General features: G+C 42.1%; 1 protein-coding gene across 4 annotated transcripts in view; it reads right to left on the bottom strand.

Annotated features, from left to right (window-relative positions):
- The window catches only part of MTR (5-methyltetrahydrofolate-homocysteine methyltransferase), a 49,166-nt gene extending 44,533 nt beyond the window's left edge, over positions 1–4,633 (bottom strand). For 3 of the 4 annotated variants that reach the window (XM_063390405.1, XM_063390408.1, XM_063390409.1), the window contains exon 1: positions 4,554–4,626. In XM_063390405.1, coding sequence (XP_063246475.1) covers positions 4,554–4,575 — 22 coding nt within the window. In that variant the 5' untranslated portion in view covers positions 4,576–4,626. Of the gene's footprint in view, positions 1–4,553 lie in introns of all 4 variants that reach the window. The other variant, XM_063390406.1, reaches the window with a different exon arrangement.
- Positions 4,634–16,470: the final 11,837 nt, after the last annotated feature.

The following is a 16,470-nucleotide window of genomic DNA, read 5'->3' on the forward strand; positions in this document are numbered from 1 at the left end:
AAGAATTTCTTCCTCCTATTCAGGTAGAACTTTCTGTGCATCAGTTTCTGCCCACTGCCTCTTCTCCTGCTGGCTGGCACCATTGAGAAACATCTGGATCCATCCTCCTGACACCCTCCCTTTAGAGACTTACAGGCACTGGTAACACTGTACGTATAGCAAATTAATCTAACAAGCTCTGTACCAAAAATCCAAACTAAAAGAGTAGGACCCCACTGATGTTTCCAGGCATGTGAATAATGTGCTATTCATCTGTTTCCTTCATTCAGTTTCATCTTACACTTAAAGACTTGTTTTGCATTTAGGTTATGAACTATCATCAAAGGCCTTGTAAAAAAATGAATGATTTCCAAGGCACAAAAATATCCTCATGTCTCATTACAACTTAACTTACTACTAAACACAATCAAGTTGCCAGTGATTTTTAAGTACAATGGTACTTAAAAATCACTGGCAACTGCTAACTGTTTTGACTTCTTTCCTTCTGCATTTGTGCAATGCATCTTCTGTTTTGTCATCAGTACTGTTAAAAAGCAATGTGCTGGAGAGGAGGTGAGGCCATGAGGGAAGCATTGCAAGGTTACATTTATACCAATACGCTGAAAAAACAGCTCTAAATCAGAAGCAAAAAAAAAAAAATCAGAAGTAGTCTCAGCATGAAGAGAAGTCAGAGAAAATGTGCTCTCTAACAAGTATGAAGCATTTGAAGGCAGATTAAAATAGAAAAAAGTAAGCCACCCTTGCTTCAAGTTGAAAGTTTTAACACCACACAGGCAGGCTCAGCAGGTTCTTACATAACAGCTTAAATCTACTCACGTTAAACCATCAAATTATTCATGAAAATAAAATCAGTCCTTGAGCTAAAGGCTTTTAGAAGCAAGACACGAAAAGCTGTATCTGAAAGTAGGTCTGCAGTGCAGACTCCCAACGGAGAGTAACTGATGTGCTTCCGAGAGCCACAGCCCAGTGAGACACACAGACACTGAAGGTCACTGGTACTTCAACCTCCTCAGCCAACTCCTTCTCCTGAGAGCTGCAGCCCAGACAGCTGAGATGGGCTGAGTCCTCCCAGAACCAGTCCTGCTTTCTACAGGCCTTAACATGAGTGCTTCCCAACTATCTCCTCATCCACACTGGGAAGCAAAGATTTACTCTTTGGTCATCATCCTGCACCTCACCTGGTCCATTTTGCTTTCCCTACTGCTTGCCTCAGTGAACAGAAGCAATGAGCAGTCTGTGGTTTTCTGCTCATAGGAGCACAGATCCTCATCGCTGCAAGAGCCTTACTCTGAAGTTTTCAAAACCTGTGCTTCTTCAGCAGCATCTCGAAAAGCTGCAGGAAATAGGGCAGGAATCATGAGGGTGGCCATCAGTGCAGAGGTACACAGACTGTTTTACACAGGGATGCAACAGCTCCAAGCCCACCAAAGCCCAATTCACCTGTCCTTGCTAGGGATAACATCTGACTCTTCCAATAGGAGCATGCACTGCTTGGAGTCATGCCCTGGCATATCAATGGTGCAGTTTCAAGCTGAAAACAAAGTCTGCAGACAGATCCTAAAACACTCCAGAAATCAAAGAAGATTGATTCAAAAAGCCATGCTAGGAAGTGCCGAACTCTGCCCTTGGAACAAAAGCAGGGAGGAAACTGGGAATTGGTTTTATCAACAAGTACTGTCTTCTTAATTCAGCATTCAGCTCATGCAATTCCCCTCTCCACCACAAACAAGGTGCAGAATATTCCAGAATAAGAACAAAAAAAAAGTTTGGACAAATTCCTAAGCAGAGAAAAATCAGGTCAGCCTTTTCTTTTTCGTTGTTTTTGCTTACGAACCCTGTTCCTACCTCTGCTCAGCCAGGAGCTGATGAAAATTTTGCTTAATAAAGGCCACTGGTGAGCTCTGGGAAATGGATATCCTTTCCCATTCAGACATGTCCATGAAAACAAACTGCTTCTACAGGTATAACAGAAATAGTAGCAAACCAGCAATGCTAACAGGACCCAGGACCAATTACTTTGATTTTACACTCTACTGAAACTTAAAATGTAGAGCCCATTACCACAGAGTGCTGTAGGGATGGAACTAATTTAGAAGACCACAGCAAATGAACAAAAATAACAGCACTGGCCTAAAAGTCAATGGGATACAGAATGCAAAATAAAACATCCTAATACCCTGCTTCGCTTTTTTAAGGTAAACACTCTGTCTTGAACTCATATGAACAAGAGAATTACTTGTCTGCAACAGAGAAATTATCTGATTTACAAGAACTTTCACTCCTTGTAGGGTAGCTGTTCAACCCTACAGTCATTTGCTAACAATTATAAAGTTCCCCCAACTGTAACCTTTCATTTTTCGCTGCAGAAGCAACTAAACACTCAGGGAATAAGGCACGATGATGTTCCTTCATCTCCTTATCCCAATCCAATCACATACAGGCCATACGTGCAGAATTGAAGGGATGTGTGTTTTCCACAAGAAACAGGACTTCAAAGGTTGCTATTTGCTCTAAACCAAACTTTTGTGATTCCTGCAACGATTCAAAAGGTATTGCTTCTTATTATTTATGAACTTCCATTGCAAATTTATTTTTAGTATAAAATAGTCTGGTATACAAGTATTTGGAAGGGAACAAAGGATTACAAGTTGTTTCCAAAGCTTTTATAAAGGAGCAACTCAACTGTGACAGTACTGAAGCATTTTCATCACATGAATGTGCCAGAACACAAGCGGAGGATCTACACAGAGAGAGAGGCACTTACAGGACCTGCTGTCTTCTGGCTGACCAGCTCCTCTCTTGACTGGAAACAGAACCTCTCCATATTTGCATATCCGAATTCAAAAAATCAGCATTTGCCCCCAACAGCTCCAAGCACAAGTCCCCTCATCATTCAAAAAATTACTGTGCAGCATGCAGAATTTACAGTATTAGTACCTAGAAAGGATGCTCTTGCTATCAGCCAGCCACAGACAGTTCATGATAACCTCAGCATTATTTGCTGTTCAATTAATTAAATTGTCCTCAACTGGATGCCTTCTAGCAATAATAAGAGCTTAATGAACTGTAGCTACAGATGTTACACAGATCCTCTGCAACAGTGGGTGCAGCACCCTGCCGCTAAGTTATTTGTTACCCAGCCTAGCCAAAGTGAGAAGTATTGGATCTTACCACTTCATCTTGGGCACCTATGTGCACCTTGCTAATATTTCCATGTCTTAAGAACCATTCAGTTCTTACATAACAGACAGACAGGATAATTATGTACCCAATGCATTTACAAAGTCAGCCTGAGAGGCAGACAACCACTACAAAAGTCACTGAATTTTCAAAATAGCAGCGCCCTATTAGCTCTGACCACTGTTTCTAGCTAAACATGCAAATCCCAGGATTAGAAAGATCCCTGTGTCATAACCACAACTTTTCATCTTCTGACATTAAACTGCTCACAACAGATACTCATTACAAGCAGGACTCACAGGGAGACAGACCTGCCTGGCCTCACTTTGTGGGATGCCCTGCCCCTCAAAGGCTTGGGAGAAACATTGTGCTCAGCTTCTCCATTACCCACTCCTGAACCCAGGCCCTTTGCCTCACTGCCAGAGGGACACATCACCACCTACTGCCTCGTGCCTGCTCACTGGGGCTCCACAAATACCCTCGTCACGCAATTCTTGTTTTTATCTATGCAGAACTTCTCTCCCACTGCCACCGATTCTCAAGCTGCCGAGACAACACTCACACTTCTCCCGTTTCAGCCAAACCCATTCAGTTCTGCAGCAGGGCAGTGGCTAGCCCACGGCCTGACCCCAAATGGCACGGGAGAAAGGGCAGGGCGGGTCACGTACACATCCTCTTTGCCAGAGGAACCTGGAGAAACCTCAGGGCACAGAGGCTGGCTATGGAGCCGGTCCCGAGCAGGAGTGCAGGCCTGTTTTGACGTGCCGAGGGATGCGAGCCCGGGCTGCAGCACAGGCTCAGCATCAGGCACTCCCACACGAGTACTAGAAGGGAAAGTGCTTGGGATCTCTGCTGGCGGCGGCACCACTGAAAGCAGCCACTGGACAGACCAGTCCATTTTACAACGCCAACTAGGAGCTGCAAGTTTACTTATCCTCCCCATTTAACGACTTCTGTTTAACCCGTGAAATGGCACTTTTGACTCAGAGCCCCGAACAGCTGCAGCACACCCAGCCCCTCCCACCAAGCCTCAGCTTTTACTTTCCCGGCATAACTGTGTCGCCGGACGGGTCGGTGCGGGTACCCTGGAGGTCCCTCCCGAGCCCTCCCTGGCAGGATGCAGCTGCTCCAAGGGCCAAAAAGCTCCCGCCCTCACTGGCTCACTGGCTCGCTCACTCGCTCACTCACTACCAACACGCCACACGCGGCTTCTGCAAGAAAGTTACACGCAGCGTGTAAGTGACGCCCCGCCTGCACCGAGCCGCGGGCAGCACCAGGGAATCGGAAGGGAGGGCGCGACCGCCGCCCCCTCACAGCCCGCCCGGTCCCCCCCGCCACGGTGCCCCCGCGCCCGCGGCGCTCGCGGCCGTTACCCCGCGGGCCCGTGGGCGCCATCGCTGCCGAGACGTCACCGCCCGCGGGCACGCGCGCGGCCCGTGACGCGCCAGCCCCGCCCCGCGCGCGGGCAGGAAGCGCGCGCTGCCCTCGGTCTGAGGGCAGGCAGCGTCGTCTGTCCCTGGCAGACAGACAGGCAGATAGACAGACAGACAGACAGAGCCAGACAGACACACGGAGCCAGGCGACAGCTCGGCCTTCGAACTAGCTCACCTAACGTTAAATGCCCCGGAGGGAGGGGTAATTTTGGAGCCAGGCAGAGCTCAATAAAATTGAGTTGTCGCTCATCGCGGGGAGAAGCGGGGCGGGGATGTGGTGTACGGGGCTGATTCTTTCAAACTCGAACGACAAACGTGCTGCGATTAGAGACAAATGTGGTGTTGGGAGGAGGCCTGTAAACGGTGCTGTAAAAGTCCTTGCCTTACGGAACCTGGAAGTCGGACTTAATAGTGATGTATGGATGCCCGTCATGTAAACCTGGATGCAAGATTTTATTAAATGAAGCAAAGTTAAGTCACAGTTTGCTTGACAGTCAAACAAAATTAATAAAATGTGACATACTTTGACACAAGAGTTTCACTTCTGGTGCTACATCCTTTCAACTGCTTATATGAGGACTCACCTTTTAAAAGAGAAATATTCGCAGAGCAACCCTGCAATCACCACACTGTGTAAAGAATGTGCTGCCAAAACTTGGAGCACCTAAAGGAATAACCGGTCCTCTCATTTCATGGTAGTAATTCAAGTGCCAATAATAAACATGGGGAGCTTTGTCATTTAAACTGGTTCAGTGGTCAAAATATGAAAAGAAGGAAGCCTGTTAAATGGGTTATTGACCAGCCTTTCCTGTTGGGCCTGCATGTTGCAGTAAGTAAGGAAAGCAATTGCTGCAGGTGAAGATGCAGGGACCACTGGTTCTGTGTTAGGAGGAACAAACTGAGGTGGCTTCCCTCCTTTAGGTGCCTGGTCCTCAGCCATGTGTGTCAACATAAAGCTTTCTGTCAGCTCAAAGTATGGGCTGCTACTTAATAATGGCTTCTGCATTTTCCCCGATGTCTTTAAGGGACTCAAAATGAGTTAAAAGCCACTAGTGTAGGCAGTTCCTGGAAGCCAAATATTCGCTCTTCAATTTTCTTTTGAGACACAGAAGCAGTGGATACAAACTCTTTTGAGTCCAGTGTGATGTAGGAACTTTGATAATCAACTGTCACTTTGGTCAATGGTAAATCAAGTGTATATGTATAAAATTAGCCTTATGTTTAAAGAACATATATATCTAATTAATTTTCAGGAGAAGGGCAGGCAGTCCACAAATCAACTAGGCAGTAGTCCAACTTCAGTTGTAGAGGCCATGCTCCAGTTTTGAATGCCAGGAGACATTGCTGGAGAGCAGACCTTACCTGTCAGCAAACCATTGCAGCGGACAGCCTGAGCTCCTAGGGCAAAAATGTGTTCCAAAATTCCAGTGTAAGATGTGGTTGTTGGGAAACCCATACTCTTTAAAAACCTAACAACAGAAGTGGAATATACTAAACAAAAGCAGAAGTTAGGTATTCCTAGTGACAGTCTGATTTGATCCCTAATACACCTAATACACCTAAATACATCATTTGTATATGTTACAGAGATGGGCAATGCTTTGTTATGAGATTTTAGGTGCTTTTCCTAGCTTGATTTTTCAACAGCTTCCAACCTTTTTGTCATGTCACATAACACTATGAAAATTTCCTCTGGCAGCAATGCAGGTTACAAAGCTCACTGTCTACACAGTTGCTTTGTGGCGACAGATCTTTGTACCACAGCTCAGCACATCCTTGCATGTGCTGATGCAGGTGTTTGTGTAACTGCTGCAAAGTAGGTCAGTGGGGCAAAAACAAGGAAAAAAAAAAAAAGCAGCTGCAGATTTGAAGGTGCTTTTGAAAAGGATCATTTCACATATCGCAGTTCCTTTGCAGTTTCACAGTCAAATTAGGCTAGTTTGACTGTGTGACGCTGTGAAAGGTCTGTCCCAAATGCCAGCCTGTGCCATCCTCCTGTTGCCATCCTTTTCCTTGTGCAGGTGCTAGCCCTTGAGCACAGTTCTTCCGTAAAAGTCAGTTATCAGTGGTAGCAGATCTCTGATCCAATTCGTCTGCAGCAGAAGGGTCTCCAGGGCTGATGTAGGAACAGCAGCATGAAGAGAGGGCAGCAACCTTCCAGCCTCCGACTGTTCAATCTGCTTGAGAAACTGGAGTTGTACAAACAACCAAAGGAGCACAACTGAAGCAAGATACACCTCAGAGGGTGAAGGGAGGAGGAATGAGTGGATGAGTGGTAAAGGCAGCATTCATCCAACAAAGAAGCGACAACACAAAACTGCAGCCTCCATGTGTTTTGCAGTGTTAGGAAAGCTCAGGTCCCTTTTCTTAGTTTCAGTGTTGACAGTATTGCACAGTGCTGGGAGTCCTGATGCATATCCCTGTCCCAAGGCTGACACACACCTGCAATTACCAAGATTTCTGAGCTGTTTCTTTGAGACGCTCTTACACATGGTGTGTTTGGAGGGAACAGTCAAGGATTTGCAGTGAACGTGCCCTTAAGCTTGGAAAGTGCTTTTTAAATTTTTTTTTTGTCTTACAGAGCATTGTTCTTATTTTGCTAAATTAGCCTGTCAAAATACTGTTCCCTTTAATACATTTAGAGCAATACCAGGAGCAGCTTAGAGTTGCAGAGCAGTGAGTAAAGCAGGGGAGAACACAAAGGTGGCATCATTCCTATGTGTGAGAAACCTGACCATAGCACTGTTGGGAATTAGACCTATTTAAACATCAGGTGCAGACATGAAATCATTCACATCATCATGGTGAGAATCCTGGTTTCTGAAGGGGGTTATAAGTGGTCATTTAGTGAAGCTAGCATCTTCCTAATTGCAGCAAAACTAAATCCAAATTAATATCCTTAGCAAAAGAAATAGAATAAGTCAGATTGAATTCTGGTGTTTATTCTCAAGTAGGTAAAACCGCTGTTTCCCCGGCTCCTCCCACACAGAGAGATAAACTCTCACTAAAAGTCTTTTAAAACCAGGCAGTATTTGAAGCAAACAAAGCCATCATCATATTTGATTATTTTTCCAGTGCCAAGGGTCTGTTCACCAGCTTGTTACTCTACTTGCACACCCATGCATTCAAATAACACACTCACCTTACACATGTGGAAGATCAAACACAGTTCTTTAGCCCACTCTTAGCTTTTGGGGTTGTGTTTTAAATACCTCCACAATATAAATTACAAAAATACACCTCTCATTCCCATATTATCTTTAATGATTTGTATTATTTTTTTATCTTTTTATTTCTGAGGGTGCAGTTCCTAATGGGTTATTCACATAAGTAATCCTTATTTAAAAAAGAATGGTAGAATTATTCCTGTTACTATAGAACAGTTGCATTTCAGAGAAATATATGCAAGCGAAGCTTTCACAACTCCATGCAGAAGTACGAAGGGGAAAACAGATTAATCTGATTTCAGAGCACAGCTCTTGGCACTCTCTTCTATGAAGTTACCACTTGTGCTGTTTTGCTGCAGCTGGATTCTTGCCTATTTTGGATGACTAAGTTGCACTACTTGTTTATTATTTTCAGAATTTCCCCAGAGCTTAAGAATTACTATTTATTTTTAATAATTTTGTAGACCCACAACTTAGAGGGTGATTTTTTGTGATCCAAATATAAATTATCTGTTCTGTATAAATTAGGATCTTAACATTTTTCTTCCAGGATCAAAATATTACCTGAAGGCAAAAGAAAGCTGAGCACTTTGAGATCAGTTCTAAGCACACTCCAGATGTCAGAATAGCCTATTAAAGATGCACAGTTCAGGGAAATACCAGCAAATTTATTCTATGTATTTACCATAGATTTTGGATTTCACTATTTTAAAAAACCCCAATGTCTTCATGACAGTGAAATCAAACACACTAGAGTGAACTGAATATAACCTTTTGCATGACTTTAGAGAATCTTTGTTGATGAAAGAGCGTATAAATGTCTGGAAGGACTAAAATGCAGGCATGAGAGGACTGGGAATTCAATAGGGGGTGTAGTCTTACACTTTATTCATACTGCTGGCAAACTGTCAACAGCTTTCAACTAGTTATAGGTTTGTGCCTGTAAATATATTTATTTCATTATGAATTTTTGCAACATATTTAAAACTCTTAAGTATGCACCTTTGATGCATCCACATCAAAAGCACAGAAGGGAGGCTGATGGTGTTCTCAGGGCCGTATCAGTCGATAGACAAGCTCAGAGACACACACTCCAGCAGCTGAAGGAACTGTCAGAGCACAAGCCCTAGGCATACTCTTGGTGCCTGTGCACTATAAATGGGATTACACTTCTCCTGACAGGCACATCGGTTTGTGTTCGACACAGCTTGAGATCTACAAAAATGTGGCGACTAAGGAGGATTATAGAAAGGTTTGAGGAGCTTTGAGTGGTGGAAAATGAGAAGACAAAGCCAAGTAGCCCAGCCATCTGCATCCTGTAGTGCAAGCACGGCACAACGAGGCAGAGAAAAGGGACATGCAGGTCATGTGATGTGTGAGTGGCACTGGAGAGCTTCCAGCAGTGCATCCAGCTGTCAGGCGTGCCTCCATCCCAGGGATGGAGCAGCCTCAATTCTTATTGCTTTCTTTCCTTAAACAGCAAACCTTACAAGATTTTTTTGCAAGGGCAGAGGGAATCTTCCTGTGTAAAATACCTTGGAAGACCAGTGCCCTACTTGGCTTTCTCTAACTTACACATAGAAACCATCCAGTATGTTGTCAACAATCTTTTAAAAATCATGTTTTACAGGCAGTTCTCTTCTCTTTAAAGGACTTTGAAACCACATGGTTCATTTGTTTTGAAGTCTAACACATTAGGTTTCAAAACTTTGTGGAAGCTGCTTATGATCACAGACATAGCAGTGACATTGTCCCTACCCTTTCTATATATAGGCAGACACCATCTCCCTTACCTTGAGAGGGATTTGAGCAATGCTATCCCCTCCCATGCATTCAATTCATTCTAGAAGAGCAGAAACAGAGGAGAGAAGGAAGTTGATGAGGTCAGGAACAAGGAAAGAGCAGCATGGATTTAAGTCCCAGACATGAGGTAGAAAACAAGTTTAAGAAACCTCTTCCAGAAATATAAATCCTTCCAGAAAATTTCTTTTGCTGGAGATGACTAAAGAACTAATTATGACTAAAGAAAATTGTTTTCAAATCAATATATTAAATTAAAGAAAAATGCAAGTGGTAAAACAATACAGAATTATCAGACAAAAAAGAACCTTAATGCTGAAAGTCTTGTTTATGAATGAAGAAATATTAAAAAATAGTCAGAGGTGATGTTGCTTCTAAATCTTGCCTAAGCTTCAGAAATAAAATTGTGAGGAAGAAGCAGCCTCTTACACCAGCAACAACATGGGCAAGAGATCCTGACAGGGAATGCTGCACTAAGGCAGAGTCTTTCAGTAATCAGTAATACATATTTGCATTTTAAAAAAATGCCCAGAGTGTACTTTGTCATCCTAAAGGCCACATATTTTCACCCTGTTGGTTCCTGAAACCTATCAGGTCTTACTCTTTGGAAAGTTTTCAACATAGAAGTGAAAACTTTCTTTTGTTAGCCTGTGATCTACAATAATTTCCTTTGGGTTTTTCTTTTCCTTTGACGTATCTTTTTTTGTCTTGTCAAACTAAAGGACTTCACTTTGGGCCTTAACACATGTTAAGCCTAAAATGTATTAAGCAATCTGAGATCTGCTGAGAAGTCCTCAGACGTCTCTATTAGCATCGCTACATCCTGTTAGCATTTTCCATGTATATTTTCCAGGAACAGGAAAGCAGTCATTGTACAACCCCTCACGTAGTAGAGTCACTGTCAATGACTTGAGCTTGGGCGTAACATAAGAGAGCTGCAAGAGAAAGTAGATCCGAGTGTGCCCGTATATTTTGCCACATGAAGATAGTGTGTGTTGTCCTTCCCTTCTCTCCTATTTGCTCTCCCAGTGCAGACAGGACAGGTACATTGGAGGCTGGCAAAGCCTCCAGAAAGGTATGAAGAGGGTAGAGGCCGGGGTGTAGGTTAATCACACTTAAGTATCCCATCCCCTTTTTGTTATGTAGAGCAAAACTAACTGCAAGCACGTGAATTTTGATGCCAGCAGGTGCTGGTGGAATAATCTGTGGTTGATATCTTAAATTTTCCTGTGGTACACAAACAGCTTTCCATATACAGCTGATGACTGGAGAGCATATCACTCCTGTGTTTTGAAGGGTCTAATAAGTATTTCAGGAGTAGCAAGTAAAGCTAAAGATATTAAATAAAAACAAAGGGACGAACACTCTATTGCCTTAGTACAAATCAAGAATAACTGCATTCTGATCAAGCAGAAATAAAGTGCCTCCCTTTAAAATCCAGTTCAAGGGAGCCTTGAAATCATTAAACTAGATTTGAGTCAACATCTCCAGTCAGAAGCATTTAAGCTCCAAGGGACAGTTGTTAAAAGTGGGAAAAGGGCAGTGGCAGACGGAGGCTGGTGTCTGAGTTTGAAGGGAAAGTGATCTGCCAAGAGACACTAATGCTGGCAGGAAGGGAGGTGCCTCCTCAGAAAAGGCAAATTAATGGCCACTGCTGAAGGCAATCCTGTCTGCAGAGCAGCACTTCAGCTGAAGGCCACCACTAGAAGAAGGGGTGATGACCTTGATAGGATACTTCCTTATGGAGCTATTCCAAAAGGCAAAATGTTCATTTCCCTATACCTGTTCCAGCTGTCCCTTGCACATAAGGCCAGCCAGGCCATCTGGGTTCATGGTCTGGCTTGAAGAAACAATGAGTCTTTCAGAAAATCTGCTTAAGCTCCCAGAAGAGCAAGAGTCTTGGGGCAGTCAGGTGGGGTCATAATGGAATGGTTTCAGTTTTTCCTGCTGAAAGAAAATGAAAAAGCTAGTTATTAATTTTTGATGGATGGAAGGTGTTTGCACAACCATAATCAAAACATGTAGTTTGCAGTGCTGTTGAGACGAGTCTTCTTAAGTTTAGGCAGCTATATAGAAATGTATTGTTTGTTGAGAATGAAAAATGTTGAAAAATGTTAAAAAATGTGTTGTCTTTTTTTTATATAAAGTTTACATTTTTCTTTTTGCCACAAGCATAATTTGCACTCCTTAGAAGTGCATATGCAGCTATATTAAAATGAAAAATAGGAAAATAAATTAAATATAATTCAACAGCTGAAGAATGTAATACTGGTATATTTTTATTTACATATTAAAATACTGACATTTCAGCCCCTCAAGCCCATGAGTTGCTTCAGATAATGAGACAGTTATTATTTCCAAGAGCCAAAAGTGTTTGCTGGACAGTTATGGGTGTTTGCCAGCTTGCTGTGGCAAATCAGGCTTTGTCACCTTCCATTAGCAAATAAGGAAGGTAAAAGTTGGAGCTGCCGTGACGTGTTGTCCCTGGACACAGCACAAATAACAGCAAGAGTAGCCAGTGTTAGATTCTGTGCCTGGTTGGTTCAGTGCCAGCAGCAATAGACAGGACGTCAGGGATGTAGTGTTCAACCACATCACATCTGCCATACGTGTTCATCACACTCACCTGGGCGCCCCCCAGACATTACTGGGTGTCTGATTTTCATTTAAATAGGTTTGCTAAAGAGTTTGCCAAAACTTATTGGGGTTTGTTTCCTGGGAGGTAACATTTCCTCTCTCTTGGGTTGCACGCGTTTTGCAAACATCCTTCAGAAAGCTGGCATCATGTCCATACTAATTCTGATGGGTTACCAGAAGATAAAGAGATAACCAGAGCAACCAAAAAGATTTGGAAAAGAAAGAAAGGAAACAGTTTGGAAAAGATAAAGGAATGAAAAGTAAATCTTTTTTCAAGCATATCCAATAGGCTAGTGGAGTGTTTAGAGATGCAGTATCCTACTGAAAGGAATACAAAAGGAGCTCTCAAAGCAGATATATTTCTTTGGCAGAAAAACAGACTAAATTTTTTGGCATCAGTGTGCAGAGTTCTACAAGTTTGTGATCCACAAATTACTGTCAGTTTGGAGACTCTTTTGGTCACACATGACCACTTACCATCTCCTTTTTAGACTTTTCCATTATTCCTCCTGTTCATAATGGTCAGAATCAGAATACAAATCTGAACAAGATGTTTGATATAGCCATTCTTTGCTTTTCTGTGGTGCCTTTTTTTAATTATAATAATTTGCTGTACCTGTATTGACAGTTCCATTCAAATCAAGGCCAGACTTGCTGGCAACTTGTGCAAACATTTCTTTTCTTTCAGTCTTATCAGCAGACCAGCTAAAACCTGAAAGAGTTCCATGTCTGAGCCAAAAGAGCTGTTCTATACCTGGGCTTCTGCCACAAGTATCCCTTATGCAGCTGGAAGGCTCCAGCTCAGGAGAGCACACAGGATATCCACTCCTCCCAAGTACAGCGCTCAAGGTCATTTTTCACTCAAAGCATTAACAGGAACCCTGAAAGGAAGAAAGTTTCCATGTGTTGGGGCTAAATAAAACAGCCAGGTTTTGAAACAAAACAGCCAAGTGCATGCAGACGAGGGATGGATGGGTGCTAAAATAGCCTTGAGAGCCTTGAGACATTTATTGTCTCAGGACATTCATCCAATATATTTGATTTCCAAGTAATTAAAGCAATATGCTGATAAATTTATTTGTGAAAAGCAGTATTACAAATGCTAATGAAATTTCCCAAAACCTAGCAAATTAGCAGAGGAATTTCTTTCGGAGATTAGAATATGAAATCCCAGTCAAGCTCATATATGGAAAAGATTTGGCTAAGTGTTTAATATAGCTGCTTTAATTAATGTGGCAAACAAGTGGCACTCCTAGTACTGGCTCAAGGTTTGTCGTGTGCACATAAATGTTCTTTTGTTGGGAATAATAAAGGACTTTCAGTGAAAGGTGGGTGGCTGGATCCCTAATTCCACAGTTATACAATCACTGTAAGGTAATGTAAATACAGGCTGCTGCTCGGGGGGATAATCTAGAGTTCTAAGCACTCTAGATGTGTATTCCCAGCCAGCATGGTAACCAGACCAGGGAACTGTTCTATTTATAAATTAATGGGATCATGGAAAAAGCGGAGATAGACTTTTCCTTTGTGGTGGCAGCCCACACCTTGGCTTAAAATTAGAAAGGAATTACACATTTTAAAAAGAGACTAATGTCTCTTTTTAAACAGTCAGTTTTCCTATATAAAAATATTTGATCTAAAACAAGTAGTATCTCACCAGAACATGCTAACAACTGTCTATAGTCCAGGCTTAACGCTGCTGAGGTGGCTCCCCAAATAAAATACCCTCTGAACATGAGCAGAAGGTAGACTGATGCACAAGCAAATAAGTGCACAGGTTGTTAACCATGAAACTTGGGGAAGAGTGGCACAGGTAATGAATAGGTATTATTTTCTCATTAAATATTACTGGTACTGTTTGGAGAAGCCCACCAAAAATATTGATACCATTATGGTGATGAAAGCATGCTCCAAAGTGCCTGCTCATTTACTAGCAATGATCAAACAATTACTTCCTTACAGGATTGGTCTCAACCACAAGCTATTTCAGTCAAGAAACAAAACTGCTTACCATCCAAATCCAGCTGCTAACAGGAACTATTTTCCTCCTTCAGTGAGACCACTTGTGTCTGGAATGACCTTTACAGACACCATGAACAACATGAATAAAAGAACAAGTTCTCCTCCAAGAATTCAGAAACTGAACAACAGGATGTTCTGATGAAAATACAAGCATCTAGGAGTGGCTCTGACCCAAGCCTTTTGTGGTCAGTGGATAAAGAAAACAGTGATGGAAACTCTGTATAAAGAAGGGAGGTGTGAAGGTAGCATAGAGCTGACAGCAGATTTCTACATGGATAAGCATCTTTTTAAAAAATCAGTGTCTTAAAGTTATTACTATGAAATCAAAATTATCTTGGCAGGAATGTTTTCAAAGAACTGTTGTATTTATGTAAAGTCACAGAAGACATCTGTATTACGGTCATTAAAGCAACTTAAAGCCTTACTGGTTTTTGTGAATTGTAATTTATTCTACAACCTTCGTTCACACATTCATCAAAATAATGCTGTACCTCCAGCTACTGAACCTTGATTTGGCTCCTGTGATTGATACATTCATTACCCTCGACTCAGCTACTGTACCTTTTTTAATACTAAAACTAGTTTACTGCCGGAATTACATGGACAGGACTGCATTGATTCCCAGTGTGAAAAGTGATCCTGCAGAAATATACAAATGCCACCTACTAAAAGCTGAGCCTTAGAGGAAAAGAAAATGTCTCTGTAAAACCCATAGCCCCTGAACATGATCACAGACTATTTTAAAGGACTTTGAGGATTACCCTCTTTAAGGTAAAATAACACAGTTGACTTATATTGATTCTGGGAGAAATTATTTTATGATATATCTTCATTTAACATGAAAGACATATTAAAGTAGTAATTATGGTACAACAGTTTTAGGCATGTGTGAATGGATAATTAATCCCTGCAGTTTTCAGATACTGATTCTGTTCATTCTATTTTAGAAATTAGAAACTTGATATAAGATTGGCAAAATTACTTTGCAAAAGTCTTTTCTCTTGCTGCTGATAACATTATCTCTTATATGCTTTGATCAACAGAACACAGCTAAAGAAGGAGCTTAGAAGTCCTTTCCATACTATCAAAAACGGGAATAATATCACAATTTAAAATTAGTGGGTAGAGAACACGAACAACACCTGACAGAGGTGTCAGATATAAACTGTCTTTGTGCCAATTTTTTTTTTTTTGCATAATCCTGACATTTTGCTTTTGTGCCACATTCAGAAGCTCAATGTTTTATTCTTCCAGTTGCATTAAACTGTGACAGTGAGAGATATACAGATTTGTTTTTTAATAAGATTCAGCCTGACCAGCAGTCATTTAGCTGGGAACAGCTTTGCTTTAAGGCAGAGCTTCCTGACTTAGCTTGTACGGGCACAGTGATCACAGAAGGAGATGCACTGCACCGTGTCATTATCAGCAGTGGCAATAGCAGCCTCTGGCTGTCTGCAAGGCTGCACATGCACTGTAGGAGATGAGATCCTAGCCCTAGCAAGTCCTCTGCTGGCCCTTGTACACAAGGGAGAAGGAAGACGTGTTAGGTCATTGTCTGTCTTCTCTGGGATTATTTGAAATTGCTCCCACTCCACCCACCTTAACCTGCAGGGTGTCTGCTTTAGGACTGGAATCACACACAGATTTTTAATGCTTGCCATCCATAAATTTCCAAACAATGGCCAGCAAAAGCGCCATTGCATACTTAACATCTGCTTTTTTTGCACATGAGGAAAAAGCAACAGAAAGTGAATAATGAGGATGTTAAGGCCAATGTCCTCAAGAGCAGTAGTGCCTAAGTCCCACTGAAAGCAATCTAAGCTTGGAGTCTAACAAGCTATGGACATCTGTGCTCAGGTGACCTAAATGGAAACTCTCCAACTCCTTCGGAGCTCCATCTCTCTTCAGGAAACCAGACCTGTCCCTCCAGCACACACAGACTGTTGTTCATGCAGACACAATGTATTGAAATGTGTGACAGACTTTTAGCATCTGAAAGCTCCTTTGATGTTCAGAAATGTTTCCAGATCTTAGAGGGAGCCACTAGGTTAATTGCCAAGGACAGAGTCTTGTAAGGTTTTGAAAAGCAGACTTTATTTAATAGGCACATCATTGCTTTAATAGCACTGGGTTGCACAGCTCGCTTCACCATTTGTAAATGGTTTTGTTTGTTTACATTGCATTTCCTCAGTGTCAGTAGGATTCAAGTAAAAAAGTTACTGCTTTTATTC

Source organism: Prinia subflava, chromosome 2 (genome assembly GCF_021018805.1).
Source record: "Prinia subflava isolate CZ2003 ecotype Zambia chromosome 2, Cam_Psub_1.2, whole genome shotgun sequence".
Classification (NCBI taxonomy): domain Eukaryota; kingdom Metazoa; phylum Chordata; class Aves; order Passeriformes; family Cisticolidae; genus Prinia; species Prinia subflava.